This window comes from Pseudoliparis swirei, chromosome 2 (genome assembly GCF_029220125.1).
Source record: "Pseudoliparis swirei isolate HS2019 ecotype Mariana Trench chromosome 2, NWPU_hadal_v1, whole genome shotgun sequence".
Classification (NCBI taxonomy): Eukaryota; Metazoa; Chordata; class Actinopteri; order Perciformes; family Liparidae; genus Pseudoliparis; species Pseudoliparis swirei.
In genome coordinates this window covers 12,379,059-12,396,767 of record NC_079389.1, presented here as the reverse complement: position 1 = coordinate 12,396,767, position 17,709 = coordinate 12,379,059, and the positions used below count along the sequence as shown (strand labels likewise).

At 40.5% G+C, this 17,709-nt stretch overlaps 1 protein-coding gene across 1 annotated transcript; it reads right to left on the bottom strand.

The window, feature by feature from the left end:
- Window positions 1–661: 661 nt before the first annotated feature.
- LOC130208239 (neuroligin-4, X-linked-like) lies at window positions 662–17,211 on the bottom strand. Its single transcript, XM_056437259.1, has 8 exons — window positions 16,640–17,211; window positions 15,318–15,470; window positions 12,034–12,219; window positions 10,736–11,186; window positions 10,059–10,272; window positions 8,746–8,870; window positions 5,277–5,886; window positions 662–3,651 (listed from the first exon to the last, which is right to left on the bottom strand). Exons 1-8 carry the CDS (start codon window positions 17,121–17,123, stop codon window positions 3,265–3,267), a joined length of 2,610 nt encoding a protein of 869 aa, XP_056293234.1. The 5' UTR covers window positions 17,124–17,211; the 3' UTR covers window positions 662–3,264.
- Between the last annotated feature and the right edge of the window lie 498 nt (window positions 17,212–17,709).

Below are 17,709 nucleotides of genomic sequence, written 5' to 3'. Positions count from 1 at the left end.
AACAAAAAAGTCTGCCGACAGCACCACTGAAAGTCCACTAAAATGTTTTTGTTTTATCAAAATGTACAAAACCAGTGTACAATTGTTGGTTTTACAGGGAATATGGACTAAAACTATTTAATTCTCGAAAGCAGTGACTTCCTGGGGGTCTTGTTTTAGTGGAGTCAATAATCCCAGCCGAGAATATTTCACTTTTTTTTTAAATTAATTGGTTAGCTTTAATTGTGCTGGTTATTTTGTTACCTTTCAACAGAGCCAGGCTCGCTACTTCCCCTCTCCTTTCACTCTTAATGCTGATCTAGGCACACCGTGTCCCGGCTATAGCTTTAGATTCACAATGGGCGGCAAGAAAGAAAATAAATGGGTCTCCAAAAAAGTTTTTCAGGATCTGTGTAAATTCTACCAAATTTGTTACAAATATAATTTTGGGATAACCAAAACTCAAATACCAATTTAAAACAAAAGAACTGTTAATTTCATACGTCTACTGTGCATCACTTGCCAAATTATGTGGTCAGGAATCACCTTAAATTTAAAAACAGAGGATGCAATAAGCAAAGCCCCCACCCCCCAGATTTCCTCTAAATTCCTGTGAACAGTAAAATAAATCTTCTAAATTAAGACATACAAGACATTTAAAATGCTCATAAATTGTAAAATACTGATATTTTTATTTTTCAAAAATGCAGCAAAAATGTTTTATGCTTGACACAATCCAGCCATCCGCTGAGTCAATAAACCCATATGAAAGAAATATGCAGTCAATCAAACATACATTAAATGTTATTTTTATATCATTTTATAAAAGTTTCTTTGCTTGTCATCCACAAATTGTTCGGCTTTCACTGTTCATGTATTCTGTTGACAATTAACTAAAATCTCTCATGAAGAAGTTACTTAGGATGAGAGGAGGTTAAATAGGCCACACTGTGACAAAGCTGCATGTAGTCGCACAGATGAGGCTGGGGGTGGGGGAGGGGGGGGTAGGGCTATCAGGAAAAGAAGATAAAACAGGGAAGTTACAAGATCACGATTAGGGCCTTTGGTTAGCCTACTGGTTAGGATCAGGGTTTGGGAGTCGGGGTTTCTTGTTCAGTTGACTTCTAAGGTTTGTACCTTCACTTTAGTAACCTACAGAGACAGAGTTTCACCATTTGTTATTTCGTAATGGCAGCCATGGCAGTTCTACATCTCTGGCACATGAATTGTCAATAAGAATTGGTTGAAATACATTTTCTGAATGCTTCAAATCTCATTATAATGACGCAACGCAGAAACAACCACCGCCCTCAAGCACTCACTGCTGGTTACTGCTTTGCGTCAAGTCAGCAGGAAAACCTTTGACTTCTTTCTCAAATAAAATCACTCATTATTTGCATAAGATGTTGGTGGTGGCTTTTTAATAATTCATTTCACTTCTTCGAAAGCATGTGGCAATTAAAAAAAATAATAGCTACAGAAGATATTAAGGAGAGGAAAAAAACGGTACGTTTGGAGTTGTGTTTGCCTTCAATGTCAAGTCAGACTATCAAGCAAAGCCACCCTGATCCTCCCTCCTCAGCTCCACCCAGACTGCTGCTGATTAATCAACTGTGGCTCAAAATAATTAATCAGATAGCAAACCAAACTCCAGACTTTAAAATATGGGTTCGACAGATTATTGGACACTGTGGAGAAATGTCAAGCTTTAAATTCTCACTTTAACAAGGTTTCAATCAGCATTAGGTAGTTCAAGAAGGGGCTCTTCTAGAATTACCAGGGCCCCTGGTAAGATGTGACTTGGAACCTCCTGAATCATCACCACCTGTCTGCCTTGACTGCAGAGGCTGCACCTATTAAGGTTGGGCGTATAGGAATTAAAGATAAGGCATTGAAGAGACATTTTAGGAGCAAGGGGAAAGGACAATAGGAAGGGATTATCGGGTCGTGGTTTTTGGCTGGTGCTCAATCAAACCAAGCTTGCATTATCTACACAGTACTAGCTCGTCATCAGATAGAGAAACAAATAGACAGTAGATGGTGTGAAAATGGCCTACACTTCAACTACTAAACAAGTATCAAGATGTTTACACAGTTAAGAATTATAGAAATGACTGCATAGCAAATATAGCCATTAAATAAAAGTACTGTGTACATACTACAGTGGGTGAGATAGAAAGACAACCAGCCCTGCTTCAGGACACGTATACAATAATATAGTAATATCTGAAATGAAAGCATTTATGTGGTTAAATAAGTCATGTTTTAATGCAATAGCAGGTAAATGCTTTAAATCATAATATATCATCTGTAACTTTCCCTTCTATTTACAAGAGTTTAACACGTAGCTGGTTAGAGTGATTCTTCACTAAATCTGACAACTCTTCAGAGGCCCTTTCATCTTCTGAAGCTAATTTCTGTCTCTTGGCACACTTTGCATTCCTGTGTTTTCCATATCACTCTACAGTATCTCTCTTCATCTTCCTCACTCTCACAGCTGTTAAATCCCTCTAAATAAAATCTTCTGAAGAACTGTTCCTTCAGCTAACGTTGTCTTTTTTCCAATCCCCTTTTCCTCTCTGTCTTTCTTTACATCCATCTCTTCCTAAAATGTGTTATTTTCTATTCAGCTTAGTTTGATCCTTGGCAGATAGGGCCTTTGATCTTTTAATGGAAAAAAATGCTACATTCACATTTCACAGGTTGTTCAAGTTGACATCAGCAGTCTGTGTGTGGTACTTCTTAGCTGTGTTCTGCATCTGCATCTGCACCTGCGTGTGCTCTGATCAGTCTCTGCACTGCTTCACCGTGCAGCACAGGTACAGTAGGAGATGTAAACTGATCCGTAACTGACCCTTTTGCCACAGCGATCCTCCTCTTCCTCCTCAGGTGTAGAAAAAGCAGGAGATTTAATATCCAAAGCAGGTTTTGAGACATTTGATGGATGCCTTGGCTCATCGCGTTCAAGGTTATGAGCAAATGATGCATAGAACTGCATCTCCCGGGATCCAGTTTGTCTTTAGTTCCCGACGTGCAACACACAGCTGTCTGTCTTTTCTTCCTGTTACTGAAAATGTCTTTCTGTCACTCCATCTGAAACAATCCTGCAGGGTAATTAGTAGAGGTATTTAAGTCTTTTGTTTTGTGTGTGTAGGTGTGTGTATGTGTGTCTGTGTGTGTTTGTGTGTCTGTGTGTGTGCGTGCACATGTGTGTGTGGTTGTGCGTGTGTTAGTGTGTCTGTGTGTTGTAATTATTTCCTTGTGTGTGCAAGTATCTTGCTGCAGTTATACACGTGTGGTGGAGTGTGTGTGTGCGGAGATGTGTGTGTGTGGCAAGTGCGTATTACTATACGGGCTATGGTGTGTGTATCCCTGGTGTGGATGCCCCATCCTCATCCCCACCACGGATCCAGGCGTCATGGGGGTCATCGGCGTCGCCGGGGTAACAGGCAGTGATCCTGGGGTCAGAGAGGTCATGAGCGGGACGTCATCAGGTGAGCGGCGCAAGGTCAGGGTATAATCGGGCGGGCAGGTGAGGCGCACGGTGTCCAGTGTACTGTAGATGTCCTGGGTGTCCAAGCCGTCCAGGGCGTCCAGCGTATCCAGAATGTGATGGCGATGAGTGTTGTTCCTCTTGTCTGCTGACGCAGCATCACACTCCAGCTGCTTCACCTGAAATGTTGAATGGTGAGGAAATGTCAGGAGATAAAGCAATGGTGACACAAAGAAACATAAAAGGAAATAAACTGAATAATTACATAATCAATCATGGCTGTGACCACAAAGTATGTTCATCGTCTATGAATCTACCAATTAATTTCTTCAATTAGTCAATTATTTGTTACTATTTTATAACATACAATATTCTTCAGCAAGTCCAAAATAACATATTCAAATTGCATGGTTTGTTAAAATCCAAAATATGTTCAATTAACAGTTATATAAAACAAAGAAAATCAGAACATCCTCACAATTGAGAAGCTGGAACCTGAGAATGTTCTGGCAACAAATCAGAATAGTTCCTGATTTATTTTTAAAGAATCAATTCTTAATTTCAGCTGTAATCAAGTTCCATGTTATTATGGTTAGGCTATAAGGCAATGTTTGCGAATTGTTTTGAAGTCAATCATTGTTTGGTGAATGTATGAATAATCAGTTATCAAATCAAATTAACTGTGTTCCATTGTTATGTGTAAAACGCAAACTTCTGACTCATCTTTTAATACAATTTACAAGAACTAATATGAAATGATTATACAACAACATGAAATCTACCAATGATCTTTATCTAATAATGCTTAATTATCACCTAGCTTTACATGCAATGTGATAATTAAGAATTATTATTATTATATATATATATATATTATGTAATCTTCACGTAAAAATGTAAAGGGCAGTAACTGGCAAACACTAATTGGCTTGGAGATCTGTCAATCAAGCAAATACATCTCCAAGCATACGGTTTGAAAATCACCACTATGACCCATTAAAATGTGTGAGTACGTTTATGGTTTATTCCAGTCAGATTTGCTTTAGATCCATCATCCAACAGTCAAACTGTGCCACTGCTATTCGTCATAATCATTAAACCACGTCTGACTTATTTAAAATCATTTCCAGTGGATTTGGCAAACCAAACAACAATACGATTTTTTTAAAGATCACATTTTTCCTCATCACGTCAGGTCTACTGTTGGTGCCCAAAAAGCTAAAAACACCACACAACCATATTTCAAATAATCTAATTCAATCATAAAAGCAGCTGCAATGTCAACTTACATTAATGTGGTTCAATTAACAGTATGTGACTGCTTTATCTTTTAGAGATCTGACATCACAGTCTAACTGTGGGAGATTTCAAAGCCATTGACTGAGCTCAAAAGAGGCCAAATGGATGAATTGGACGCAATTGGAAGCAATTCTGGAAATTGCACACAGCTCTCACACGCACATGCTTCAAAACACACTGACACATACACACACAAACGCACACATCCTTGCACTGCGAATGTCAGGAGATGACAGGCTGTGTTTTGCAGAAGAGCTCTACTGGCAGCTTCTCCACTGGCAAGAAAGTACTTTATTCAGTCTCAACCTCAAATGGCTTGATGCTACTTAAAATATCTATTATCATAATAACGCGTGCAATTATTTACAATCAGCAGGATTTCCCCCCCCCCCCCCACAAAATAAATGTAGATCCAGAAGAACACACACACTCCACGTTGTGGCTTCAGTTATAGTAAAAAGAAATGCACACACAAGCACAATGAATGCAGGAATAGACAACTCACCTGTAATGACCGAAGTCCCTCCCCTTGCAGGTGGGCCGCGACATCTCCGGGCGTGATGTCTCGTCTGGGGGGAGGAAGTGGACGTGGCCGACGATGCTCCAGACGCCTCTTGTCTTTCTTGTACAACAGTGCTGCGAATGCGAGGATGTTAAGAAACAACAGGGAAGCTCCCACCGCAATGGTCACTGAGAGCTCAGTTGAGTAGTCCTCGGTGGGCACGCGGACCCCGTCTTCCTCTCCCCCTTGGCCTAAAGCAGACTCTGGCGGCTGTGGAGTACCTCCTTGTGGACCTGGATGACGTGTACTACTAGGAGGCCAACCTTTGGCTAGACGCTTTGTGTAAGAATAAGGAGTGTCATCCTGTGGAGAGGGACTGTGGGTAAAGGAGGACACCGATTGGAGGAGCTCATTAACATGATGCAAGTGAGGGACCAGCTGGAGCCAGAAGGAGATTTTTGTGGCACGGTAGTGGTCTCTGATACGGGGCTTCAGGCCAATATGGAGATACAGCTGCTCTTTAGGGGTGTATTTAGACCAAGCCACTTCTTCAAAACGGTTAGGTTTAGTGTGGATGAACTTAGTATCTTGAGGAACCGGCTGGTTTGGGTCACTAGAAAGAGGGAAACATAAATAGTTCATTAACAAGTTATTTAATCATCTGGATGAGTTGGTTGTAATGTACTTTTTTGGTTATGTTTTAATCCATATGTATGTAGAGAGAGAGAGAGAGAGAAAGAACAGAGTTTCCACCCAAATATTTGCTGTCAAATGTCGTATTAAAATATATCTCTGGATATGACTTTTTCCAATCATTTCACCAGAGCTGGCACTCATCTTTCTAAATCAATATCAAACGAACAAGACCCCAAACTGCGGCAAGAAATATTTGCTCAGAGCAAAACAGGTTTCATTTCTCTTTAAACATATAGTAGCTCAAAGGGGATTCAGTTGCAGATCATTGATTTTTGTCCAATTAATAAGTCCGTTACAAAACATTTCAGTTACATAACGCACAGGTGAAACGCCTGCGGCTGTGTGTGGATAGTTGCGCCTCTAAAGATATATGTGTTGCATTGTGAAGATATCTGGAAAAATCACCTTCCTGACGCATACGGACAGGCATTTATTTGACAATTTACGACTTGTTTGTTTGAGCAGTGAAAAAAGACGTGAATGAAAGAGCACACTATGTGCTCACTCGTCAATCAACGCCTTATGAAAGGCGCAAAAAGAAGGCATCGAGCATAAAGACCAAACAAACACGCACGCAAGCTGAGGATTTATACACAGCGACTTACAAAGTAAGGAGCATCATATCCTCTTCTTTAAATGTAGCTGTCACACAGTGCCATCACCATGCAAAGTGCTCTCAACCAGGTGAAATCTTTCTCCAGAGAAAATTCTCCACTGATAATTGAAGTGCGCACTGAAATCCTAACAACCCTCCATTGTGATTTTGCTCTGCAATCACAGCACAGGCTTCAGACTCGAGACAGCTAACTGGATGCAACGTGATGGCCTTCATGCACCTGCATTAAAGACTTTGCGTCTTTTATTTAAATACCAGAGTCAAAATATGTACAAGCGCAGTCCTCATTTTGTATGTTGTGAGATAGCAAGGCTCTATGGTGATTTAGATCAAGGTCTAGACTCCAGATGTCTCTGTAAATCTGAAGAAGCCTCTGTGGAGTGAGCCTCGATTGGATTAATTAGTGGTAATTACTCTCACTTCAAGGACAACAGAAAGAGGGTCCACCCTCAACAATTACTTTTATCTTGTATATCATGTCAGAGTGGAGAGATAAAAGGTACTCTTATCAGAGTGGACTGTCGGGGATCTTAAAGTTTTAATGTGGATCTTTTCTAAAACTGTAGTATTTTGAGCAGATCAGTTCACTTTCAATTTAACAAATTGGATATGTAGACACTTTTTTTTAGCCACAGACAGATCATTTTAATTTTGATTTAATGTATTTAATGAGCTGTCCGTAACACTGCACCAGTTGTGATCATGACTGAATGAGGATGTCGAAAGAGCGACGAGGAGAGGAGAGGAGAGACTGAGATACTCTTCCTGCTAAAATGTGACTAAAATAATAATATCAGAGGGGAATACTTGAAGAAATTTGATGTGTTCATCCCAAACTTCACATAACTAGATGAGTGAAAAACAACACATTCTATTAGGACAGAAAGATGTGATTTGGCTGCACAATGTTTTTTTGTGTATATATGTGTGAATTTATGATCGATGTCTATTCACCGTAGTTCTTGTAAGGTGCTTTTGTACAAAATATTGTTTTAATGTTCATGCCCGTAAAGCCCTTAAACTGGCTTTAATGAAATAAAATGTAATGTAATTTAATTTAATTCAAATGTAATTGAGAAAAGATCAGAACAGAATAGAAGATTATTAAAGAGTGACCCATCAGTCCTTGTTTAAGGACATGACCTTGGTTTTCCTCAAGCCAACACCAAAAGAAGAAAGGGAACATCCAGATTTTGACATGACAGAGAATCTGCCAAAATTAGTCTGCAGTGGTGCTTTCCTAATTGTATCTAAAGTACTGTCTTCTCGACAGACCTCAGAGACCATTTGAAAGAAAATACTTTATCCGTTGCCTGTCAGCTCATTATTTTTGTTTTCCTCTCCCACATCATTAAATCACAGCTTCACTCTGTTTTTAATTCCATTTCAAATGAAATCCAGTATTTCATATTTGTGCATATGCAATTCAAATGTGACTTATCTTGATGGGAGAAGAATATAGAGAAATGGATTCAGGCTGATCTTGCACAAATTCCTACTAATTGCCGCCAATGCATTTCCCCATGCATCATTTGTGGGAAAGACATTTACTTAATGCAAATCGAAAGCTGTTATCATCGCCTCGATGCTGTGCATTTTCGACTGACCTCTCTTTGTGTGAACCCTGCCAGATAACTACACTCCATGGTCATGTTAACTATCAATCAGTCCACCAAATTACACATAAAGAGAATGTATGAGAAAGGCACTACGCTGTTCATCTTAATGACACCACAGACTTGAGTCTTTGCTGACTTTTTTCGACCCTGGAGGAGATTTGTTCCTGTAAAATCGAGAGTGAGCTGTCCACAGTTACAGCAACAACCGTCTGCGTTGCCAAAGCCTTGTCTCTGCAGCGCGTCCAAGATGGAGGATAATGTCTTTCTGACAACCGTGCATTTCCTTTCATTTTTTTAAATTTGATTAATTAGCCTGGCTTTCATTCGTTATCATGAGACATGTTCTACATGTGGGCGGGATAAGATAATGGTAGCCAAAATTAGAAGCGGTTTTCTGTGTCTAAGAAGGCAGAAATAAAGAGAACTGAGTCATGCTGAAGCTGTGCTTTGTTTGCTCTTGTTCTCTTGATTGTCAGACAGTATAGTCAGTATAGCAGGATTTCGTGAAACAAACGTCTCAGTGAACATTTTATTAGCTCACCCAGTCTTGGCAAAGTTGGTCCAGTAAGTCATGACAACAGCACTCAGCATCACGTCGTTCTTGGAGAAGTTACAGTTGAACAGATCAGTGGGTCCCACCATGGGCACACCAAACACGTAGGGCACCTACGTGGACACACACACACACACACACACACACACACACACACACACATATTGTCGGGTAGCGTACGGTAGGAGCCAACAGTTTACATTCATTCTCATCACTGAATCATGACATTCAAACATCATCCTAGTAAAGATAAATACTGTTTATGTGTAACTGTAGTGAACCTAAAGTCACTAAATCCATATTCAGTTTGATAGGTTATCCCCAATAATCTATAGTGACATCCACCCTCACAAACACAAAATGCATGCACATAAACATATGCAGTGCGCTGAACATAAGTGTACAAAAACAATATTGAAATCAAGAGTGTTTGTGTAAGAAGTCTTGTATTGTGTGCTGACAACATAGAGAGGAAAGTGTGTGTCAAGCCTTACACCCCAGTCCGTTCACTCCGCTCGGCAATAACCAATCGACTTGCGACTCCTGCACTTCGAGCTAATCACTCGACAAAATCCAGACTGTTTGCTGTCCTGGCTCCTCAGTGGTGGAACGAGCTCCCCACTGACATCAGGACAGCAGAAAGTCTCTATATCTTCCGCCGGAAACTAAAAACACATCTTTTCCGACTATATCTGGATTAAAAAACAGATTAGCACTTCAGTGGCACTGAAATGGCACTTACTTATGGTATTACTTATGGTATTACTTATGGTATTACTTATGGTATTACTTATGGTACTTTTGTAGTTCGACTTTCTTGAAGAAATGTTACTTTCTGGTTTCTTGCTGTTCTGAGTTTGTACTCTTGGTTGATGCACTTATTGTAAGTCGCTTTGGATAAAAGCGTCTGCTAAATGACATGTAATGTAATGTAATGTAAACTATAATCGTCACAGCGGTAAATATACAAGAGCTTTCAAATCAGACCTGCGGCAAAAAAACCTTCAGTAAACATTTCAACTATTTTGTGCTGTTGAGGATTGCTTGATTCCACTTATGAAGCACTTTGAAGAAAATCAATATGAAGCAGCATTTCACGGTTAATCTAAACCGAGAGCTCCAGATTCATCGCATTAAGATTTCCAACATTTTTGGGAGATTAGTCACTTTCATTTTTGCCTCAGTGTGAAGTACCCAAACTAAAAAGTCCTATCTTTACTCGTCTCCTTGATTTCTAATATCATGTCCTGTCCCTAACGTTATCTCTGGAAAGCTAATACAGCACTTTCACATCAACGTACCTCATCACCATGGGCAGAATCAGCCCAGGGCGGCGTGGCATCACTCTGGCAGTGGTGGTAAAAGGAGTAGAAGTAGGTGGGGGATCCATACTGAGCGTGGAGGTCAGCTGTGGCGATAGCTGGCGCCACCCATTGGTGGTCTGTGAATAGCGCCACTAGAGTCTTCCGTCGGGTTTCTGCATTGTCGCGGTCTGCCCAGTCCGTGTACATGAACCTTTAGTGTACACATTTCTAGTTAGCTATTAACAAATACTTCATTGTTGCTAAAGTTAATAAATCTATTCTTTTAAACATCCATTTGAAGGAATCTTTTTGACTATTACACTCATTGGCTTTCTTGCCAAGAGTTAGATGAAATGGTCCAACAACATAACCTCATGAAATAACACAAATTTTTCACACTGTGGCTTGTTTTCCCGAAAGTAATGAGTGATAACGTTGTAATCAGTATACTGGGTATCGAGATACTGGGAGGCAGATTTAGTTACCTTGGGACAGAGACAGGCTCGCTATTGTCTGTCTTAGCCAACTATCTCTTTACTATCGCTTCATATTTACCAAACATTCATTAGAGTGGTAGAATTGCTCTCATCCAATTCTGGACAAAATGTAAAAAAAGAAAATTCTTTCTTGAAACTGTTCCTGAAATACATTCAGAAATGTACAGACTCACTCACCGTATGCTCTCCCTCAGCGTATCTCGGCCTTCTGGGTATCCATACAAATTATCCACAAAGTCTGATACTGCGAAGTCAAAGTCCTCAGCCGTGATGCCGTCCTCTGAGTCCACAATGCCCTCCACAAACTTCACGCCCTCGCCCTGGTTAACCCCCAGCATTACGTCGTAGTTCAGAAACTCTCCCTGCTCCATCAGAATCTGAGGGTCATCCGGTATAACGTCACCATCAATCACTGGGGCGAAAGCCGTGTGATATTTGGCCGGCGTGATGCTCTGCTCTACAAGTTCGCGGTAACTCCGGCCCTGAAGGCAGGCGACCAGTTGGGTGCTGTCATCGATGCCGCAGCCCACCCTCTCACCAAGCTGCCGGGCGTACTTGCTTGGCTGGTAGTTAACTGCCCAACTGGCTAAAGCGCTGCCGCTCTGGATGATGGCTCTGTGAAACAGGTCTGAGACACACATGAACACACACACACACACACATACATAAAAACAAATATGAGCATAGGAAGCGTATCCACTAAGGCACACACATGTATACATTCATGGATGCACATGCACACACATGCATGAATGCATCCATTGCACATTTGCATAAACAGATGCAGAACTATTCCCACGGCAGGAAAACACTGGACTCAGTGCATTATTCAAAAGGATCATGGTTAGAGCATCTGGTTCAAGTAGGTATAGATAGATAGATATATACTTTATTAATCTCCAAGGGGAAATTTGTCGTCACAGTAGCAGCACCAATAAACTAAACACACAAGAATAAAAAATAAAATATAAAAAACAGGGATGAAAGATATAGGAGTATACAAAGTAAAATATAAAATAAAATATATATGTATATATACAGTTTAATTTATAATAGAAAAAAGAAGAACTTCATCACAATATTCTAATTTTCTGAGACAGTCCTGTATAACATATATGCATACACAATACACAATACTAATGACAAATTAAATTAAATATAAAAATATTAAATATAGACAGTGTGCATTTAAAATAATACAGCTGTTAGCTATATGAGTCACGGGTAGGCTGTATTATTCAGAGAATTCAAAGGTTTATTCAGGCATTTCTACCAGTAAATGAAAGCTGTATCGATCTACTGGAAACCATGAAAGGTTTCATAACCATGAGAGTCTCAGCTTCTAGAGCACCCACCTGATTGCCAACTATAATAGGTTCCCAACTGTCTCTCCCTTTCCACATCCGTGCCGTATAAGTTCAAATGACTCAAACTCACAAGGTCAGTGGGCTTTTTGTGCATTGGTTCTTCCTTACCCTCAGAGTAGTGAGACAAGGTGAGCAGGCAGACGCACGAGGCCCCGGCCCCCGATCCAAACACAGTGACCCTGCCCGGGTCTCCTCCGACGGTTGCGATGTTCTCTTTCACCCAGCGCAGAGCCTGGATCTGATCCAGCAAGCCGTAGTTCCCTTTTGCTGCCTGGTCACCTGTACTAAGAAATCCTTCAGACACAACACATTCTAATTAAGTCCAATGACTTGTGAAATAATAAAAACAATGAGAATTGATTAAACGGTATATAAATAATAAGTCGATCAAAAAAGGTTTGTCCTGCTGACTTTATGGAAAGTCATCTCCCAATACAAACACGCAGGGAGGTGATTCCCACATCGTGGCATTCCCACTGTTAAGATTAATTAATGTATGATTAAAAATGCTTTTTGTAAAGCATGTTATTACCGTAGAAGAGATGTTAATGAAAAATGATGCACCTCGCCTAAAATCCCTTGCAAATTGGATAAAATGATAAAAGGTACAACCGTATTCGGGTGAAGGAAAATCAATTTACACACAACTCAACATAAACCTATGCAGCTATCCCTTATTCCCTTTACTGCTGACGGTGTTAAGTAAAACCAAGGATCCTAATGGCTCACTCCACGACACAGACTGCAAGAGTGTAATGAGCAAGAAAAAGAACACTGCTAAAATTAGACATCACATGTGAAATGTGTCAGAAATGTATCTACATTCTAAAAAATGGCATTGTAAAGAAAATTCTAAATTATCTTCATATATACTGTATATACTTGATGTACTTTCATATTTTTCAGTTTCATCTATTTCAATCATTTTATTAGAAATAAATGCCCCAATTCCAGCAGAGCACAGTAAGATTCACTTTGAATGCATGGGCTCACCTCTTGCATCCAATTTAGGATGACAATGATGAGGAAGAAGAAGAAGACACTGCTAGATGATGATGGTGGTGATGATGATGATGATGATCATATTGGAGGTGGTGCAAACACAGAGGATGGAGATGAAGACAAAAAGAAACATGTTGGATTGGCTTTGTTTAGCTCAATATGTTGATCACAGCTGCAGCGACGTTTTAACCCCAAGGTCAGAATTAAATTGTTGTTTCACCCACAAAGCAAATGCAGATTTATGCCATCACATACAATCTTAATCTAAAAAATGTCTGGAAAATTCAGAAAACCAACAACTCTACTCCTGACTACCCAGGATTAACCTTCCATCTGGGAGAGAAATATCTCTCATACAGTATTAACATGAATGGTGTGTTGACATGATAAAATGTGCTAAAACTGAATTAAAAATGTAGAAAACTAAATAATTATACTACATAATTACAGGAAAACAGTCAAATGCTGTACGAATATTTACTTTATCGTTGCTCTCTTATAGGAAGTACATTTCGATTGATACATCTACATACAATTGATCAAATGCCTTATTCAAATGTAAGTATAATGGCATTGTCTGCAATGTTAAATCCACAGAATCAAGTAGATTAACCCTTGTGTTGCCTTCGGGTCAATTTGACCCGATTCAATGTTTCACCCTCCTGTCGCCTTCGGGTCAATATGACCCGATTCAATGTTTAACCCTCCTGTTACCTTTCTATTTACTAACATATTTTACCCTTGAGGTCAATATGACCCCAGCTATTAAAATCTCCAGAAAATTATTAGACTTAATATTGTTTTCCAAGTTTAAGTGTGAGGTACTTTATGTTTGTTTGTTGACTCCCGAAAGAACACCGACATTAAACATTGAATCGGGTCAAATTGACCCGAAGGCGACAGGAGAGTTAAATATTGAATCGGGTCAAAATGACCCGAAGGCAACACAAGGGTTAAAGAAATAATAGTATGTGGATTAAATTATTTTTCAAAAAGTTGAATGGGCTAAATTCATACTACATGCTCATATTTTATTAACCTCATGACACATTTTCATTAATCTCTTCAAATTAATTCTTAAAGAAGAGTAACTCCTAATATGAGTCAAGACATGATTTAACACAACCAGTGGTGTGATGTGCAGCTTGTGTATCTGACTTAATATGAAGTTATGCTGTGCTCACACAAACTACTCATAAAGTAAATGCAAAAAAACTAAATACCAGGATTCTAAGATATTCTATTTATTCAGTGTGTTTTGCATAGATGTCTAAAATTAGAAAAACCACAGGGAATCAGATCTTCACTGTTCAGAGAGCAATGAGTCAGAGTCATGGAGGTATAAAGGATCACATTTGAGTCGCTTGTAGTGGAAAACATTACTTCAGGGGGTTTATTTCCACTTGGGACACCCAAACTGAACATGTTTTCACTTAAAAAACTAAATGGCACTCTGGGTGAAAACAACTTACACATGTTTTTGCTTACTGAAGGATTACACAATCCAGATAATGAATATAATGTAAATGTAAAGAAACGTGTCAAATTAAAAGTGAGGAACAACTATGAATAATCCTCATTGTTAAAAGAAACAGCATTTGCATAGCATCAATAATAATAATAGCTCTTTACTATTACATAAGTCACCAATAAAAACCTGACAACACAAAGCAAAATATAGACTAAAACTGAATTGATATAGCAACACTGACGGTGGTATTATGTAAGAAAAGATGTCCATTACAGTCAATTATATGATTTCAAACTTAAGTTAGATATTGATTAATCACATATGATGTTTTTACCACACCACCTCCTCTGAGATTCGTTGTCTTCTAGCAGGTGATGCATCTATTCATATAGCTATTCTATAAAAGAGCTAAATTCCCTACATAAATGCAAAAGATGAGAGAACATTGCATTTCCAATTATTATCCATTCATCGCCCAAAACAGTAAGTAAATTACCATAGTGTGGGTGCATAATACTGCAGTGATATTATCAGAATACCCAGAGCAGCTTGACAGTAATTGTTTTGCTTTTTTTCTTGCACAAAGGTTGAGTGTGGTGTTGAAGCACAAATACAGTCATTTCAAAATGTGGATTATTTCACTACAGATTTCTTCCTGGTTGCTCGAGCCCAAAAGGTATGCTTCTGTCCAGAGTTATCTCGATTGCAGAATAACTCAATAGGATGAAAAAATATTGGAATATGGAATCAAGAGGTCTGCTTTAACAGTGATGCTGGGGGGGGGGGGATTTTTTATTTAATGCAACTCCACCCATAATAAACGAATATACGAATATATATATTACCTTTAAGTACCGGGGTGTTCAGCAAATCGTAAAAATATAGAAGATATATTCGATATAAAGAGATATAATTTTACCCAGTACTCCGAGGCGATAGTTGAGGGTTATGACAATGACGTTGCCGTAGCTTGCCAGCACGCTGCCATCCATCATGTTGCCAGTGCCTTCTGTGTACGAGCCCCCGTGGATGTAGACCATCACCGGCCGCTGACCCCCTTCCTCATGGATGTCTGGGAGAGAGAGAGAAGCAGAAGATTATAGATAGATAGATAGATAGATAGAAATACAGACAGGGGGGCGGCTGTAGCTCAGTGGGGTAAGAGGGCTGTCCTTCGAATGCAAGGTCATGGGTTCGATCCCCGCTCTCCCCATTAGCTGCAAGTCGAAGTGTCCTTGAGCAAGGCACTGAACCCCCAGTTGCTTCCCGGGCGCTTCACCGCAGCCCGCTGCTCCTTAATAACTAAGGATGGGTTAAATGCAGAGAACTAATTTCCCCTTAGGGATTAATAAAAGTGTATATTTAAAAAAATAAATAATAATAATAATAATAAAAAAATAAATACAGACAGATAGATAGATAGATAGATAGACAGACAGACAGACAGATTCACAGCAACATATGGGCTGACATTGTGGGACGTCACTGAAGCACCTGATGCCAGTGCTACACAGAATCTCTTTTTGTCCGTGAGTGTAAGCTCAAATCCACCCACCTCCCTTCTGCCTCCATTCTGTCTGTTGTTTGAATAAATGTTCATTCCGACTGTATATTTACGTGTGTGTGTGTGTGTGTGTGGGGGGGGGGGGGGTTGGACTGACTGTCCACCTGTCCATTTGTATGTATCTCAGCCTTTAATCACTCATACATACAAAAGCAGGATGAGTCTGGGGCCCTCTTGCTTCTCTATGCTTCGAATCTCTTTTCATTCATTTCTCAGTGGGTGGATATAAATTGAGGCAGTGAGTGTGCTCATGCTTGCCATCGTGTGTTTGTGTGTTTGTGTGCGGGGTCACATGCATGTGTATGAACCAATATGTATGCATGAGTGAGTCTGTGTCCTTCCCACTTTCCTCCAAAAGTAAAAGCGTAAACCCCTTGGCGACTGACGCAGGTGTCTGCATATTAAGTGTTGGTTCAACCAAAGAGGGGTGGAGAGTAAAGTGCTCCAGGTTTAAAAATATATGTTATTTATTTATTCAAGAAGGATGTGTCTGTGACCTTACTCTGCAATTCCATATTTAATGATACATCACCCCTCAAAATCATCTTGCGGTCATTAGAAGGATGCCACAACTGTTTGTTGCTCCTCTGTTTTCACCTTACATGTGAATGAACTCAAACATGTTATACTAATTATTACCCTGCAGAGAGTCTGTGCACACTTTTGGGTTCACTCACCTTCTTCAGTGGGCACGTAGATATTGAGGTAGAGACAATCTTCGCTCTGGTGAGTGAGGTACGTCGCAGCTATATCCAGGTTAGCCGTGAGCCAGGACGGCATCATATCTCCCAACATGCTCCTCTCGTCCAGTGACTGCGGGCACACTGGAGCAAACTGCGTCACATTTCGTATTCCTGGCCAGGGCAAAGGAGGCTCGGGCGGCTGGAAGCGCCGGTCTCCTGTTGGAGGCCTTGCGTATGGTACTCCGAGGTACTGGATGACGGGCCCCAGGAGGTCGGAGGGCAACGGGGTCAGAATGCCACGGATACGGCCCTGCACCGTGGAGATGACGGGCACAGTCTGTTGCGCCGATGAGGAGGGCGGATACAGGGAAAGGGAGAAGCAGAGGGAGAGGAGGACGGATAGAATCCCAAATGGGGAGTAGAAGGACGGGAGAGGAGACGAGGGAGAGGGAGTTCTTCTGGTCATCGACTTGGACATGATCGTGTTTAGGGGAAGTTAGGAGATAAAGAATTGGAGGAAGAGCGGAAGGGCCTTTGGGAGAGGGAGGTTTACAGCTGTGTTGACTTTTTAGAGCTATCCAACACTTACACACAGCTGCTGCTCAGCTTGGCCATAGCACACACAACACACACAACACACACAACACACAGTCCTCACTCTTGCAAACAACCTTTTCCTTTTCTGTGTGTCTGTCTGTGTCTGGTCCTGTGTGTGAGTCAGTGAATCTGTGCCTCTGAGTGTGTGGTGACTAAGTCAGCGAGTCCCTTGAATACGTATCTGTCTGTGTGTGTGTGTGTGTGTGTGTGTGTGTGTGTGTGTGTGTGTGTTTGTGTGTGTATATATGTGTGGAAGTGTTTAAGCAAGTGTGTATGTCCTGGATGGGCGATTTGAGCATGCGTGGGCAAGTGTGTGTGTGCAAGTGTGTGTTGGTGTGTGTGTGTGTGCGTGTAGGTGTGTGTGTTTGTGTCTCTGTGAGTACGTGTATGTGTGAGTCCCTCGTTATGTAAACAGTAGCATCACTGTTCCTCTGTCACTCTCTCCTTCCGGTCATCCCCATAACAAG

What these genes read in the sequence shown, in the direction of transcription:
- LOC130208239 (XM_056437259.1), bottom strand. Translation starts at nt 17,123, where the DNA reads ATGTCCAAGTCGATGACCAGAAGAACTCCCTCTCCCTCGTCTCCTCTC. An exon ending in ACGCTGAGGGAGAGCATACG is followed by an intron (nt 10,273 to 10,735) that starts GTGAGTGAGTCT and finishes TGTACACTAAAG; the next exon opens with GTTCATGTACACGGACTGGG. An exon ending in ACCAACTTTGCCAAGACTGG is followed by an intron (nt 5,887 to 8,745) that starts GTGAGCTAATAA and finishes CCCTCTTTCTAG; the next exon opens with TGACCCAAACCAGCCGGTTC.